Consider the following 18,085-nt stretch of genomic DNA (forward strand, 5'->3'; position numbering starts at 1 on the left):
ATTATAATAGCTTCATGACAGCCCTGACTCTCTCTTCTTGACACAGAAGTGCTCTTGGCTCTGTTATAATCAGGTACAAGAGACAGACATTCAGAGCTGCACAAGAGGACGTGATGCGAATCAGGATTTCTAAATTTTCTTCACCCTCTGTCCACGCACGTTCCTTTTACAGCCAAAGGCAGCAGCATTTTCCAGTATTCCCCCTGTATTGCTTTCCTCCTGCTCAGCTTACATGTGAGAAGGGTTTTAGTTTAGATAACATAAAGTCCAAAATGTATTTTTCACTATGTGCTGGGTGTTTGCTTAGATGTGTTACACACACAGACATACTAAAATGAAAGCATACAAACGGATCACATCTGATGTGGTAAATCACCTGTGACTGCTTTTTGGTGAAGACTTCAGTGAATGAGCATGTTTCTGCCAAAAGAAACTGAAAAGGTGCAGGAATTGGGAGGAAACTATGCAAGATAATATACAAGGTTCTGGTAAGCAGATGAGGTCGGCTCACAGGGAAAAATACTATGCTCTGGATGAGAACAATGAAACATAAACTGAATACGTTTCAAAGAGATGAGATCATTTCATCCTTCCAACTATTGCATCTCCATATTCAACCAAGGCATGGATCCTGTGACTGAGATCTGCACAAAGCTGTTTTGCTTCCTCGCTATTCTGAAAACCCCATGAATTACTTTGGTGTATGAACACGTTAGAAAGCACGATGTTTACAACTAAAGAAGGATTTCAGGAACTGACTGAAGGTAACAAAATAGGTGAGATGGCGGAGGTAAGAAGCAGTGTCGAAGAGACAGACAGTGGTAATAGGCTTTTGATGGTGTTAGGAAGATCCCACTGGGATCAAACACACAAGGTCTCTATTAACATAATGGCACGAAAGCAATACGCAGTCTGCACAGAAGATGCTGACTTTAGACACATCTCTTTACCACCTGAGATCTTTATTTGTTTCTAATAAAATTTTTCCTTTCTTTAAATGACACATCCACCTAAAACTTCACCTGGTCAATAAATTTGAGCCAATTTGTGGTCGATAAGACAATCCGTTTGACTTAGGATCATCTAACATTAGACAAAGACACCTATGAAATGTGAAATGTGTGTTTCAGGAGATGTTTATGCAAGTAAAGTAGTATTATTGTGCTTTATAAATATTCACAAATAATGGTATAAAATACATTGCGTTCTCTACAGAATACATTGTTTGCATGCTGCATACCTGATTAAAATGTTATCAACAAATTAAACTTCAGCTTGCAAAACTACATTATAAGAGGTGGAAATCCATTTACAAGGATTTTGAGTCTTTCAAAACTCAATTCTGACAGTTATTGCTCTGTTTTTGTGCTGATCAGTTTCTCCAAACATATTACCCGTAAATCTGCTTGTTATGCACACAATAAGGGTGCAGGTTCAAATGAGAAGGTGTTTTGGACTTAATGATTTTTCTCTTTCAGGCTCAGTCCTTTTGAATAATATCTTCTTGCCATCTGTGTCTGTTTGTGCATTTTAAGAGGGCAGCGTCAGTTTAAACAATCTTTTTACTGATGATGATTTTGGGACTTTTGTGTATCTGCCAAAAACGTTTGATCTACCAAAGAAACACTTCTTTAGATGCCTTAAGGTCAGACACTTTCTCCAGGGCAGCCAACACTGTGATTTAAATGCTTTTAAATCATTCAACCAGTAGGAGGCAAACATTCATCACATTTGACAAGCTCATTAACATCAAGCAATCCTCCACAAATAACATCAAGAAAAATATTTAATTTTCTCAATATCTGAGGACACAAGGGCCTCAACTTTTAGCCCAAATCATACATCACCCTTTTGCACCGTGCACCACCTGATCCAATCCAAGATGGTGTACCATGCTCATATAAGTAAAGTTACATTTTTACCTAGCTATAAGCTCATGATGTGACAGATAGGGGAGGGCTCCCTCATTCCAGGGGTGGTTTAAAAATGTTTTAGAACAAAAAAAACTGTTCCTGATCCTCAGATGCCATAGAGCCCCACCCTTCAAAAACCAATGCAAACTCCCTAGCTCCAGTTGTGTTTGATTAGGGTTTGGGAGTGTGCGATAACATGGACCATTGTTTACTGTATATTTTACAGTGTAGAAAGGTGTTAGAGTGACACAGTAGGCATCAGCGGAGGTACTACAATAACGAATCTTTTGCTCGAGTTGACACTGTCTTTGATTTATTTGTTTAGTCATTTTCCTCTTTTTAAAATATAAAGGGTTGCTTTATACATTTCAAAACTGCTTAAATGCCAACCTGTCTGACTGTTTGTTCCTTTGTCAGTCTGTCCAATTGTTATTTACACAGTCTGGTGTGCCTGTTATTGCTTGTGCTTATGTTAAAATGGAAATAAAAACATCTAAATATCAAATTATGTATTTTACTTGGGATATCAGGATTTATTAGCTATAGATGTTAGCTATAGATGTTATTGGACATTCATATCTAGAGTAGGCAACAGGTAACCAAAGCAGGAATACAGTCTAATAAAACATGATATTTGGTTTGATTACATCTGAGGCTGCATATCTACAGCATTGACTTAATCAGTCTTATTGGAATGCTGATTCCCCTGCCCACGTTGTACATAATGTTGTGTTTATTGGTGTGTCTACTTGTCAGACTGCAAAGTTAGTTAAAATACTAAAATATCTGGCAATTTTTAATGCACCAACTTCCTATGTCACAAGACAGCGCTACTGGTATGAAAGGCAGTGTTATAAAGTCTTTGTTTGTCTTGTAAGTTCTAAAAAAAGGGAATAAAAACAAAGCTGGGCTCAGAGAGAAGAGAACAATCTAAGAGAATCAGGGAAGGTGCATTTTCTCAACAGCGAATAGACATAATTATGAGAATGAATCTTAGGTTAAAGAAATAGGTTAGGCTCACTGTAAAATATAACCAATAATTTTTCCTAAAACTTCCTTCCTGCTTGTAAATATTTTTTTAACCATTCCAAAGTCTGTACTGCATTGATTTTTTTAGAGGATAATAATCCGTTTCCTCTGTTTTGGCTTCATGGGTTGGTGAAATGAACAGATGGTGAGGGCCTAATTTGCTTAAAAATACAAAACAAACAGTGTGACAGAAGAAGAACCGGACCTCATCGAACTCAATTTAGCGAATAAGCAGCAAAGACATCAATATTTCACTTGTATTTTTACAATTGTTTTCTTTTTTTTTAATGTTTTTTGTTGCACTAGTGGCCTTTATTTGTTCTTATTTTTTCGACAGTAAGCTGACAGGAAACGGATGAAGAGAGCAGGAAGACATGCAGCAAAGGTCGCCTGGGCCACCTACAGTTGTTTTCTTACTTTATTTTTAAGGTGATATATTTAGTTTAGATTAAGATTGGTTTGTTTTGGACATCCAACAATAAATCGGCTGAAATCTGACAATTTTCCGCTTGACTGGCTCTGATTGTTGATTGGCAGGTTGAAATCTACCAATCTCATCTTTGTTCCGATCATTGAAGGCACCACACTAAGAGCTAGCAGGTTGGACTGACAACACTCTTTAGTGTGGAAGTTGTTACAGAGGGAAGAATACTTCGTTAGCTAGTTAGCTAGGTATCAGATGTTCAAAGATTAAGTTAGAAGAAGCACAAAAGATGTAACATAAATTAAAGAAAACTCCTTTCAATAAAGGTATGTATTATTTATCATTTATTTACACTGCTGCAACATGACATTAGACATCAACACACAACAGGAAGCTGAATCTACTACAGGAAACTAGCTCCATTTTGACCAGCGAAATTCAATCTGTCTGGAAATATTAGAAGTCTTTTAAAAAATCTCACAGTCAAAGTAATGATTTACTTTGTCTACAGGATATATATATATATATACTTAGCAATGCTAACTATATCAATCGGGCTAATCATAGGAATCGCTTTCATAAGATGGTAAGGACCGTTACTATTTTAGGTAAGCTAAATTTAACAATGCCGCTTATAAATAATGACTGTTAATGACACACATGTCTTCTGTATAGTTACAATAATTTGAAAAAATTTACATTACCACAAATACAAATCACAGGTCATTCAGTCATTTTCTAACGCTTCTTCCATAGTGGGTCGCAGGGGAGCTGGTGCCTATCTCCAACAGTCTATGGGCGGGAGAAGGGGTACAACCTGGACAGGTCGCCAGTCCATCGAGGGGCAACACACAAACAACCATGCACACATTCATTCACACACCTAAGGGGAATGTAGAGAGACCAATTAACCTAACAGGCATATATTTGGACTGTGGGAGGAAGCCAGAGAACCTGGTGAGAACCCACGCATGCACAGGGAGAACATGCAAACTTCATGCAGAAAGACCCCCTGCTGGGAGTTGAACCCAGGACCTTCTTGCTGCAAGGCAACAGTGCTACCAACTGCACCACTGTGCTGCCCCAAACCAGAGGATTTTCAAATATTTAAATATTAGGTTGGAACTCGCTTTTGTTTATTGTGAAATAATCTTGTAGAATTAAGTTGAATGTTTTGTTACATTTTGGGATGCAAAGAAGAAAATATTAGTGAGCTATAAATTGCTTTATAAAGCAGAAAAGGAGATATGCCCCCTGAGGTGTAAGGAGGGCCAAATGGGCCACAATTATATAAATGAATATATCATGAAATAAATAAACTTACCATTAAATGTCCTGTTAAATAATTCAATTGTGCCATTTATTTATTATATATATTTATTTATTATAAATATACAATTACATTGTAAAATATAAATTTTTTAAATAAAGAAATATAGAGAGACATAATTGTATGTATTTTTAGGGGGTCGCCAGTCTCTGGTACTGTTATTTTGGGGGTCACAGGCTGAAATGTTTGGGAACCCTGACCTAGAAGATCTTTCTTTATTTTTATATTTAAAGTGATATTGGGAGAAGCAGCACTGTAATTTTGGTCCAGTTCTGAGAAAACAGTGCTCTTAACTTTTTTCTTAACTTTATTCAGAAAGAAGGGAAAAAGCAATTTGATGTTTAAAATTCTCAGAGAGAAAGAGGAATCAGCTCAAATCGGCAGATCAGTGTAGCACAAATGTGGAAAAATTGGCTACAGAATTTCTGATTGGATTTTAGAAATGTGTTATGTTCAAAGTTTAACAAATTTGTTCATGAGAAACAGGAATTCAAGGTCTTTTTTTATCAAAACATATAAAAAAGTAAAAAAAAAAAATAGTATATTTGATAATTGATATTCCTCTACCTCTAAATATTACTGCACTTTTAAACCATCACATTTCTCTCTTTACATCCTCACAAGTGTGGTTGATAAGCCACTGAGTTGAGTATTCAGTTTGCTCTACAGATTAGTTTTTCTTTTCATTCCTCAACAATCATTGATGATAGAACCCTGATTTAAATAAACACATATTTTTGACAGCAGGGACTGAAATCAGCAACCAAAATAACCTATGATGTCAGACAAGGCTTTACTGCATTATGTTGGTAAATAAAGGCTGTTCATTATTTTTGTTACAGGATTATGAAGGATATGAATTTAATTTTACTAGTACTAAAATCTTCTTTAAACAAAGACTGATTCCTTACATTGCAGTTAATAAAACATAAGACAATATCTGGATTATTCAGTCCTCACAACCTTTACAGAGAGATGATGAATGGCATTTTAAGAAAGTGTGAGGAGGTGTCTGTGTTAAAGCGAAACATGAACAATAATCTTCAGGTGAAGACAAAGCCTTTAATTTAAGAAGAAAAAAACTGAGAGAGCAAAAGCCTAATGCAGTCTATATGTGTTTCAAAATAACCAAGACAAGACACTCTGTCTTTGGCTTTCTAGCAAAGGAAACCCTGATGTGAACATCTTTGATCATAGGAGACAAACTGTTTCCTGAAGAGGCCACTTTCATTTTCCTGAAGCTTTTACTTCTGTTGTTTCAGAGCAACCAGGCCAGAAACGTCACAGACCAGCAGAGTACTCATTACCCAGGTTCACTTTGTGAACTATTTTTGGTTTAATGCAGCCTCTTTTCTGCACCTTTACATTACCGCAACTGCCAAATCTGTTTGCAGAGAAACATGCATGTAGACTATGAATCCAAATCATATTGTTGTATGTTTGTTGGACAGGTATTGTATAAATGTCTCAAAAGTCTCATTTTTGCTTGTTTCCTTAAGTATATAGATAAAGTGTCTTAGGTTACCTTGATGTTCATCTATAGTTATATACCCTAGCTTTAGGCTACTGAAAAAATAAATGACCACTTTTCATCACTCAGCTATTATCTCCTAATATGCAAATTCTAATATGCATTTAGTCACTATTTGCAAATATTACTGCTCTCCATCAGGTTCTTCTTTCTATAGAAAGTATGCCTGGCTCGCTACTGTTGTGCTTAGCTGCATCTGTTTCTTAAGGGAGTTATTGACAGAGCCGTTGCTGCCTTTTACCTTTGAGTTCACTTCTTATGACGAGTGATTGCTGCAAAGTCAATCATGCAATCAAGTCAATAACATTTTACCAATTGGCATTAAATGATCAACTGAAATTGACTGTACTTTTTATCATTCGGACTGAAAGGGTCTGTGTGTAACTGCATCTGAATCTGGCAGTATGACTGGATGGTTTTGGAACAGAGTGAATTATTATAGAATCGAATCTGCACCAAATTGTCTATAATTGGACCAGCAGGATGTCATACCCTTACAAACAATCCCCAGATATTTATTGCTTTACTACAGCACAGTTCACAATATAATTATATCCATGCAGCTAAGCAATTATAGATTTAATTGAAAGGTAAGTTATTCCAAGAATTTTGCACCGACTATTCATTGACCATGACTCAGATACATGGTTAGTATAGGACTCCACATTATAAATATAGTCTTACCATTTAATGTGTGTTAAGTACTCTAGTGCATGTTTGTGTAGCCTTACCACTTGTGGAGGCATCTTGGTGGCCAGATCATGGATGGCTTTTCCCATGATACACAGGGAGGAGAGAATAAACACAACCCCCAGGATCACACATGCTCTGAAAACCCCAAAACAGAAAGACAATAATGTGTTTGGAGTTAGTGTCAAAGAACTACATCATTTTACAAGACCATTAACAGGCAGAGCGACAGAGAATAAAGAGAAAGTATCATGAAATTCTAGCCCAAACATGTCACAACTGAGAATTTTACGTGATGGGGAGGTTTAGCAGACGGATAGGATTCGTCAACATAGCCCGATTGATGGTGCTGTAGGAGCCCCTCTATCTCTGACTTATCTGCTGGTCCAAACTTACAATATCTGCCAGGAGGCTGTGGATCTGTCTTGCAGGGACCTGTTGTTTGTTCTTACTTGTTTATACATCCTAACACCTCAGATATAGGATTATGAAATAGGATCTGCTGGTCAGTTTGTGTATGTTTGCCTCTACAGGTGATTCTGTGTGCGTTAATGGATGTTAAAGTGACACGTTTCATTATTAGTGACACCTCTGAGTTCATTTTTAGATAAATGAGCCTCTGTGCAACCTGACAGTTAATTAATAAAGTCCACTGAGCTGCAGCAAGTCAGTAATAAGCGGTGACATACATTTATTTAATTAAAGGTCACAAATAAATAGAGTATTTAAAATATTTGAATGCACATTAAATCATATCCTATCCTAATATTGTTTATTAATGAGAAATGTGACTAAGAGTTTGGACACACATTCTCATTCAAAGAGTTTTCTTTATTTTCATGACTATGAATATTGTAGCTTCACACTGAAGGCATCAAAACTATGAATTAACACATGTGGAATTATATACTGAACAAAAAGGTGTGAAACAACTGAAAATATGTCTTATATTCTAGGTTCTTCAAAGTAGCCACCTTTTGCTTTGATTACTGATCCGCACACTCTTGGCATTCTGTTGATGAGCTTCAAGAGGTAGTCACCTGAAATGGTTTTCCAACAGTCTTGAAGGAGTTCCCAGAGATGCTTAGCACTTGTCGGCCCTTTTGCCTTCACTCTGTGGTCCAGCTCACCCCAAACCATCTCGACTAGGTTCAGGTCCGGTGACTGTGGAGGCCAGGTCATCTGGCGCAGCACCCCATCACTCTTCTTCTTGGTCAAATAGCCCTTACACAGCCTGGAGGTGTGTTTGGGGTCATTGTCCTGTTGAAAAATAAATGATGGTCCAACTAAACGCAAACTGGATGGAATAGCATGCCGCTGCAAGATGCTGTGGTAGCCATGCTGGTTCAGTATGCCTTCAATTTTGAATAAATCCCCTACAGTGTCACCAGCAAAGCACCCCCACACCATCACACCTCCTCCTCCATGCTTCACGGTGGGAACCAGGCATGTAGAGTCCATCCGTTCACCTCTTCTGCGCCGCACAAAGACACGGTGGTTGGAACCAAAGATCTCAAACTTGGACTCATCAGACCAAAGCACACATTTCCACTGGTCTAATGTCCATTCCTTGTGTTCTTTAGCCCAAACAAGTCTCTTCTGCTTGTTGCCTGTCCTCAGCAGTGGTTTCCTAGCAGCTATTTTACCATGAAGGCCTGATTCACACAGTCTCCTCTTAACTGTTGTTCTAGAGATGTGTCTGCTGCTAGAACTCTGTGTGGCATTGACCTGTTCTCTAATCAGAGCTGCTGTTAACCTGCGATTTCTGAGGCTGGTGACTCGGATGAACTTATCGTCTGCAGCAGAGGTGAATCTTGGTCTTCCTTTCCCGGGGTGGTCCTCATGTGAGCCAGTTTCTTTGTAGCACTTGATGGTTTTTACAACTGCACTTGGGGACACTTTCAAAGTTTTCCCAATTGTTGACCTTCATTTCTTAAAGTAATGATGGCCACTCGTTTTTCTTTACTTAGCTGCTTTTTTCTTGCCATAATACAAATTCTAACAGTAGTACTATCAGCTGTGTACTGTATCCACCTCCAGCACAACACAACTGATGGGCCCAACCCCATTTATAAGGCTTAAATCCCACTTATTAAACCTGACAGGGCACACCGTGAAGTGAAAACCATTTCAGGTGACTACCTCTTGAAGCTCATCAACAGAATGCCAAGAGTGTGTCAGGACTTGAGTAATCGAGGAACCCAGAATGCAGACTAGCAGGCAGCATGACGGTAAGTGAAGAAAGGATTTAATGTGCAAAAAACAAAAACTCACTCACAGAGGAGGCAGGAACAAAACAATAAACGGGCAGGCGAGACAGGCAGGCATGATCCGAAAAAACAAGACATGAGCATGACCAAGAGAACTAGACATGAGCATGATTTGAAAATGTTTCCGCAAGGAATAAACAGAACAGGTGTGTATATATGGATTGTGAACCAGGTGGAGCAAGGAGACAGATTAGCTTGGAGCAGGTGAACTGAATAAAGATAATTAACAGACAGAACACAACATGACAGGAGCAAAACAGAACTTCAAGAATACAAACAAATAGAAATCTAACTTGAAAAACATGAAACCAAAGCATAACCAGAAGCCCAATCCAAGAACACAACTTAGCAAAACATGAATACAAAAACTAAAGCATGACCAGGAAAACAAACGGAAACATGATTCAAAAACTGTGAGAAGCATATATAATAAAAACAGAAACCAAACAAACCCAAATCATTACAGAGTGTGCGGAGCAGTAATCAAAGCAAAAGGTGGCTACTTTGAAGAACCTAGAATATAAGACATATCTTCAGTTGTTTCACACTTTTTTGTTCAGTATATAATTCCACGTGTTAATTCATAGTTTTGATGCCTTCAGTGTGAAGCTACAATATTCATAGTCATGAAAATAAAGACAACTCTTTGAATGAGAAGGTGTGTCCAAACTGTTGGTCTGTAAATATAAATATATATATATACATATATATAAATACATATATAAATATATATACATATATATACATACATACATAAATATGTATATATATATATATATATATATATATATATACATACATACATATATATATACATATATATATATATATATATATATAAATATATATATATACATACATACATAAATATATATATATATATACATACATACATACATACATACATAAATATATATACATATATACATACATACATACATAAATATATATATATATATACATACATACATACATAAATATATATATATATATACATACATACACACATAAATATATATATATATATATACATACATATATATATATATATATATACATATATATATATATATATATATATATATATATACATACATATATATACATACTATACAATATATCATACTCACATATACTCTCTATGTGCCGAGTGAACAGCTGCTGCGTTGCTGTAGCGCCATAGGACGATCGCTGATGACATGACATCCAGAGTGGCATCAAACTACAGCCAATGAGAGAAAGGCAAAACAGAAATGAGAAATGGTAAGCCTTCTACAAAATTTTATATAACCAGATATTTAAAAACCGATCAACTTAAAGAAGTATGCATTTGAAAAAATGCTCAAATGCATATATTTGTATTTATACTTTGAAGTGCTGATTTTTGTAAAAATCTGTTATTGCAAATTATTTTTGTTTTCCATTGTAAAAACATGCCTAAATTAAATTAAAGGCTGTATTATTAGGATTTTCCAATGTAGGATTTTGCTATTGCCTTAGAATAATTCAAGCCTTTAGGGGTTTTAATGTTTTCATGTGGATGGTGATGCATACTGTATAATTTGGCCGTATCGTCTTAAAGTGAATAAACTGTGCACAGCAAAACAGGCTACCCGCCACCTGCTGAATATCTTGTAAATTCAAGAAAAGCAATAGAGAAATGATTCATAGTATGACTGACAAATAATTCTTTTTGTTTTTAAGTCCTCCTAACTATTCTAAAATATAATAAAAACCGCAGTGTTCACTTCAAGTATCATGGTTTGCAGAAGCCACAGATAATCAGATGCTTTGCTGCAGGTTTCCCAATTATTAGACAGTGAAGCAATTGGTATTTAAAATTCTATCTTCCAGATAAAATTGCCAGCACTGCAGCTCAGATATTCTAATTGTGTTATGCTAATCATATTTCTCACCAAAAGCCCAATGTGTGAATTTATTACTTTTCATTTCCTTGTTAATAAGCTTTACCTTCTCTTACTAATAGTAACCTCAATTATTTCCTCTTCGCCCTGGTAAAAACCTGCTGACCTGTTCCACGAACACAAAATACATTTTGACATTCCATCTCGGCTCCTTGGAGGGGCCATCCTCTTTCCTTTGTTACTGTGGCAACAAGGGGACCAATAACACTTGGGTGCTGGGATTCATTAATAAATTACCCACATCCCCAGTAATGACTAATTGATCAGCGTTTAGGGAGGAAAGAAGGGAGCTGGGACTCACAGCGAATCCAAAGGCTGAAGCGCTGTGTCTCATGAACGAAACAGCTGTGAAAACAGAAAACAATGGCATGAGTGACTTTTGTCCTTTATATGAAAACAAGGCAATTAATTCTAATCATTTTTTGACAGAATACATTCATAAGCACATGATTCATTATGTATTAACACCTAAGTACAAAATGAGAAATAACCTAGCAACACAATGAGAAGTTAAAGGAGTTGTTATAGAAATGGTAATGAAACAAAAAGATGTTATAAAAAAGAAATGCAAAAGGTAGATCTCAGGTCTTGACTATAGTGAGGGAACATTTTTATAATTCTTTTTCATTTGTATAAAGCAGCATGCCACATTTATTGAAAAATATATCTGCATAAATAGTTTATATTGACTATAAAGCATTGTGGAGGAGTGTTATTGATTTGGGCTTATTTTTCACCCACCTGACTTAGGTCTGTTACGATCGCTAAATAAATCCTGAGCTCCTAATTGCTCATTCAAAACTCTGAGGTATTTAGGAGTTAAACATTATCTGCCCAAACTAAAAATGGGTTGATAAAGCAGGGAAAGGAACAAATTAGGCATTTTGTGGGGACTGCTGTGGTAGTGCAGAGTTTTCGTATTGCTTTTAAGGGTTTTTCTTTCCTTGTATAACCAAAGCAACAGCTGTGTCTGCATTTTCACTCTAAATAAGGTGATAAAATGACAGACCTTAAAAGAGCTGTGAAAAAATACATACACCCAGAACTGCAAAGATTTCCCCAAACTGATGAGAAAGACCGTTGGATATGGGACAAGATGACTACATTAAAAATTTGGGGAAAAAATGGTCCCTCAAGCACCGAAATCCCCAGATGTGCTCCATTTTCCACACACATTTGCATGTAATATAAATAAATTCTTTGTCTAATACTTTATCTAAATACATTGGACAGATTATTTATTTTATTTATATCATGCTTACCAAATTTTGGTAACTAAATAGGTTGACATTTTTTAATTACTAGGACCTTTTACCAGAAAAGTGTGTTTTCCTAAATATTTTTCAGACAGTAACAGGAACCTTTGGTCCTCCATATGTTGTCTTTATGCAAGTCATCACGGAGACCCAGAAAGGTCAGTATGACACCAGTGGTGTGAAATCACTGGATCTATTTAATAATGCAGACCAAGGAGCACCATATAATACAACCTATTGTATGCTTATCAATAAGGAGATATATATTAAATCGTAAATTACTTAATGACCTCTGCAAGTTAATTAGCAGGAATAGAAAATATTTAATAATAGTTTCTATCAGTACTGACATCAATGAGGCTGACGTATTATATGTTCATTGCAGTGCAGTTGTTGTTTATGCACCTGTATTGTTTTGCTGAGCTCCTTTTCCTTGCGTGTTTAGCTCCCCCTCTCTGTGCTTGCAGGTCAGAGTCTCATGGGACACCAACCTGGCTGTTAAATTGCCATGGCAACAGGAGATTTGAGGCCAAGATGGAACTTGATTTGAGCTCCAGCAGGAAGCGAAGAGCTTTAATCTTCCTCTGCTCTCTCCTCTTACCTCCTAGCCATTCACATGACCCCTGTCTTTGCAACCTTGCAGTCACATTTCCTTCGACAGATTTCACTTCCCTCCTTGCTGTTCTACTAAGCCAAGTACATTTAGACCTGCTGTAACAAAATCAACGGTGATACAACAGACTTTAAATGTCTACGGGGAAAGGATCTGCTTCACCTAAATAATGACGTCAAAGAAGATACCAGAAGAGAGAAAAGCAGCCCTAAACAAAAGGTAAACAGTAACCAATTAAAAGAAGATAATAATGTAGAAAGAACCAAAGTGCTTGAAGATGAGACAGCAGTCCCGCCCATACTCATGAATGTAACAATATGCTGTTTCTGTCATTCTTTCCTGTAGAGAGAATCATCTTGAATCTCCATCTTTGTCTTAGTCACACACCACTTCCAGATCTGTTCGCTCTCATTGCTTTTTCCTTGGGCCTCTACCAGGCTTCCACCTACCTGAAGAGCCTAGAAATAAGGCCAAGCCATCTGAGCCAGTCTCACTGTGAATCCAAAGAACAAATACAAAAACAGGCTTCTCTGCCAAATTTTCTGTTATGTTTAGACAAAGTACTGGCTTTTTTCCTTGAGTTTAGAGTCTCATGGGTGCTTCAATAATTCATAAGTCCGTGTTTGTCGGCTTAGGAAAACAACACCAACAAAGAAGATTTGTCTCAAAATGGTTGGCTACAAAAAACAACAACATCTGGAAGATAAGTCTGGAGAACGTCTTGTCAAAACAACTTTAAAGAGGTTCAGGGAAAAGAGGGGTTCCTTAAAGAGTAACCTATTTCCATGGTTTAAGACATGGAGCAAAAAATAAAACCCTGAAATGATCTATTAACCCACCACGGTGGTGTTAGGTCAGGGGGTGACGCTCGAAGGCGTGGCACCACCAATCCTTTCAAAATGTTTTCTTTAGAGAAGAGTCAACTGCAGCTAAAGGCTTGTATTGAGCTCCATCTAAGCACACACCAACAAGACACTTCTAATGTGTGTTAACTCACACTTGATGAGCAAAGTGACAAGTGCACGATGGCACAGCTGATGTGTGTTCCCCTTAAATATAATATGTATCATCAAATTTAATATTTAAATCACCCAACATGAGTCAGTCTTGTGGAGTCCCATTCAAAAAAACTGGACCAAGTGTTTCTTTCTCTTGTTAACTCTTTACATCCTATGTGTTGGAGAACCAGAGGCAGTTTTTGTCCTCCCCCGAATCCCAAGAACCCTTAGAATAAAGCAGGACAGGTTAAAACGTCTATTTATTGTGGTTTTCATCACTTGTCTCTATAGTTAGCCTTAATGTCAAAAAAAGCCTTGAAATGCTAGTTATTTTTCCAAATAAATAAATGTTTTAATTTTTTATGTAAGTGCTATTCAGTGTGGAATAATAATTATTTAAAGTTCAAAAGTCCAAAACATGACAACAAATGTCGTTTTAGGATACTCGTTTCTCTTTTTTTTGCTTGTCTTTTCTACACTGTGGGATACCAATCAAAAATGCTGTAATACCTACGGTGCGCCAGCCGATGGCAATAATGTTGACTGACTAACTTAAAACTTTAATCAAAATAATCTTGAGCATGGCCAAAGCAATGCTAATTTCCCTCAAACAATGGTACTTTTAATTTATTAACTGCTCCAGCTAACGTTTGATGTTTAATGAAAACAGCAAGGACAAAGTAAGACAGATGTGGAATAACTCTTAAAACCGCTCCATTGTTGTGGTTTCTTGCACAGAAAGCAAGACTGGACATATGCAAAGTGGGCCTGAATGTCATAGTTTCTATAATCTAATAATTTGGATATCAAGTCCATAGGTATATGTTTTAGACACATGTATTGATCACAAAGAGTTCTGTTAATCTCAGTCTTCTCACCAAAACTCTGTTTTTGCAAGGAAAAAAAGCTGGCAATTTCCAGTAGTACAGACAGAATCTAAGTGTTTTAGACTTAAATCCTGACCTTTTACCAAGGTTCCACCACCGTTTTCCAGGGTTCCTCTGAGGGTTCCTGTCTCCTGAGTTCCACTGTGGGCTCCCCACGCCTCCCGGTAGACCTCCTGACCTCCTTCGCTTTCAGGCAAGAACTAACTAAAAACCTTTTGTTGTTGTTGTCTTTGAGTGCTAATGAAACTCTAAAAGCTGTGCCCCCCTGAGCGGTGTGCCACATCAACAAAAATATAAATAAATTACGCCACTAAGAACTATTATACCACACTGACTTTACTGATTAAAATAAGTGGAAATGTCCCTCTAGAAGGCTCATTGGGTTATCATTACTTTGATTAAATACAGAGTATACAACTAGTGTTAATGTGTAAGGGAGTGACCAATGGGATAATTGGCTTATGCATCTACAAGCTTTCATGTATGTATGTCTACATTCCAAGCCTGAGAAGGACTCACCCATAACATTGAGTTGCCATGTGTTTAAGTTTTATGGACTTAGTTAAAAAACAGATCCATTTCTCAATAATGCAGAAGAGCTCAGGAGCTATTCTTTCAATCTTCATGTTTTTTCTTCTTGAGTTAAGTGTTACGAATAATTATATAATCTCATGGTATTTTCTTTGCTCTAAGGGGGATTTTCTCATGATACAACTGACAATCCACTGGATCACATAATAACAGAGTCTTAGTATTACTAAGAACATTATAGTCATTCAGATTTGTGTCATGAAGTTAAATGCTTTTTGACACAAAGTTTATTAAGGAAAAATTGCAAAGAAACAAATCCAAGTAAAAATATGATTGGAAAAAAAGATTTAAAAGTAAAAGAAAGCAGAAAGATCACTTACTGTAAATAGTAAACAGTGCTGAATGTTTGCATGTAGTAAATTGGTCATCTGACCTTTACACACCCTCTGACAAATTGTTTATGAAAGCAGGTTTTGATTATGTTTGAGTCCTCTTGAGTTCACACCTGCCATCAGTTGTAGTGGATTAATCTGAAAGGCTGCCCTACTAGGATTTTCCTGATTCTTCTTCATTCTCAAACTTTACCTAAAGCCACAGTTTGCTAAGAGGTTATATAGGATAGCATTATACAAAAGTATCAGTCAGAATTATGGCACAAAAACTACACACATGACACAGTCAAAACAGTCACCAATATTTGGTGCAAATATGGGACAACGATTACATTACAAAAACTGTATATTTCAGAGACAGAAAGTAGTCTGGGATCCCAACAAGAGGCTGACAGCAATATTGAAAAAGCTTCAGAACTTTTCAATAGATACTGGTTGTGCTCTAAATGTGACAGAAATATCCTGGACGCTCACAGATTCTGGAATAAGGAGTAAGGTCACAAGACAGAATTCTATTCATCTCAAAAATTGCACCTGGAATGGACTTAACCTTGTGGGATAATGTGTTATGGTCTGATGAAACCAAACAAACATTTCAACCATAATTTTGGCACAAAAACAAAGAAAACCATCCCGACAGTGAAACATGTTGGTTGCAGTATCATGCTAAGGAGTTACTCTTCTTCAGATGGAACTGAGGTTTTTTTCACTGAAGCTATGAGCAAATGCAAACACCAGTCATTTTCTCTCTAAAACCTTCAGTTATGTGCTAGGACAGCTGAAGATGGGCTTTATCTTTTTAGCCACACAGTGAGACAAAGTATGGATCCAAATCAACAGAAAAATGACTAATGAGATTATTATCAAAAGGTGCTTCTATAAGGTATTAGTGTTTGCTAACAGGCTATTACACCTTTATTACTTTTCTGTTTTAACAGATTTGTTTGTATTTTAGTTGTACATAATATATGTCTAATTATTTATTGAAAATGTTTGTAAATGATTTAACATGTTCTAATTTAGTTTTACATGACTAAAAAACTGACCTTCTTGGGTTGTGAACAGTTTTGAAAGTGTCTATATGTACATTTCAGCACATGAATCTGGGCCTTTTCTTTCATTAGATCTAAATGGTTTCAGCACAAGAAGAAAATAAAATTGCCTTTCTGTGATATCATTTGTAAAGCAATTCTGTTTCTGCATCTTAGGGATGCACTTGTTTAAACATAATGGTGGAGTGCTTTTATTTATGAGGCTGTCAGTCTAAAAAGACTGGATTCACTCAGTGAGGCTCCTAATGTAAAAATAGCTGGTATCACCCTCCCTGCAGTTATTCATCTTCCAGTTTCTGCTCCCGAGCTCATTTCGATGTGCCAGCCGTCTGTGTGGTTACCAGCTGCCAGCAAGTCGATGCCTCTCTGGAGGCGAGCAGACATGGTTCCGTGTTCTGTCCTTCGGGTTGTTAGTTAATCAGGGAGGCAAGCATGCATGGACATATACTAACAAGACTGGAGAAATAAGTAGGAAAAGCACAGATAGAGCTGTTTGAATGAGAGACAAAGGGAATTTAAAGGCCCTGCAGAAAGAGACAAACAAGAGCAAACAGAAAGGTAAGAAAAAGAGGGAAATGTTGAGAAGAGACAGAAGCTAACTGGAAAAACAGCAGTAAAAAACATTTTGTTTTAAATGATGGAAAAATCCAAGATATTATTTTGCTTTCTTTAAAATGAAGAATTTATGTTCTTGCAGTTTAATACCTGCCGTATTCTTCACATTTAAGAAAGAAGAAAAAGCTAAGATCAAATTTAAACTTCTGCATGAACACAACTTGGAAAGATTTCAGATTTGTTTTTGATGTAACACTCTTTTGATTATTTCCTGCATTTTTTCATCAAAAATTCCCTCTTCAACTTCAGCAGCACATAGAAGCTGTCTCTAAAATCAATAATCCTCGTTTAGAAATATAGTTATAAATGTTGTAATATTATTTTTCTTTTTCCCTTTTACTCTTTTGTCAAGATAACTTGTTTAGCTGTTTTCTGCAGGGTAGAACTTTGTACCTAAACTCCAAAGTAACCAGAACAATCTCAAAGATCTTTCAATTTATAAGAAATTCTGGTAGAAATTTGCAATGGCTTTCAGCTTTTAAACACACTCTCTACAAGTTCTAATTCCAGCTATTTTCTCTAATAACCAGCAGAAATTAACTTCAGGCAGCTGGTTGGATCTTTTGATCGTGCTTCCTGGTTTGTATGAATAATTTTTTTTATATTTTCAGAATGTTGTGCAGCGTCTC

The 18,085-nt window shown here is 36.5% G+C and overlaps 1 protein-coding gene across 1 annotated transcript in view; it reads right to left on the reverse strand.

Moving 5' to 3' along the window:
* Positions 1–18,085, reverse strand: part of tmem163a (transmembrane protein 163a) — an 87,456-nt gene that overhangs the window by 7,640 nt on the left and 61,731 nt on the right. Inside the window, exons 3-5 of the mRNA XM_047371209.1 lie at positions 11,414–11,457; positions 10,318–10,409; positions 6,959–7,055 (exon numbers count right to left, since the gene is read on the reverse strand). Coding sequence (XP_047227165.1) covers positions 6,959–7,055; positions 10,318–10,409; positions 11,414–11,457 — 233 coding nt within the window. The remainder of the gene's footprint in view (positions 1–6,958; positions 7,056–10,317; positions 10,410–11,413; positions 11,458–18,085) is intronic.

Source organism: Girardinichthys multiradiatus, chromosome 7 (genome assembly GCF_021462225.1).
Source record: "Girardinichthys multiradiatus isolate DD_20200921_A chromosome 7, DD_fGirMul_XY1, whole genome shotgun sequence".
Taxonomy (NCBI): Eukaryota; Metazoa; Chordata; class Actinopteri; order Cyprinodontiformes; family Goodeidae; genus Girardinichthys; species Girardinichthys multiradiatus.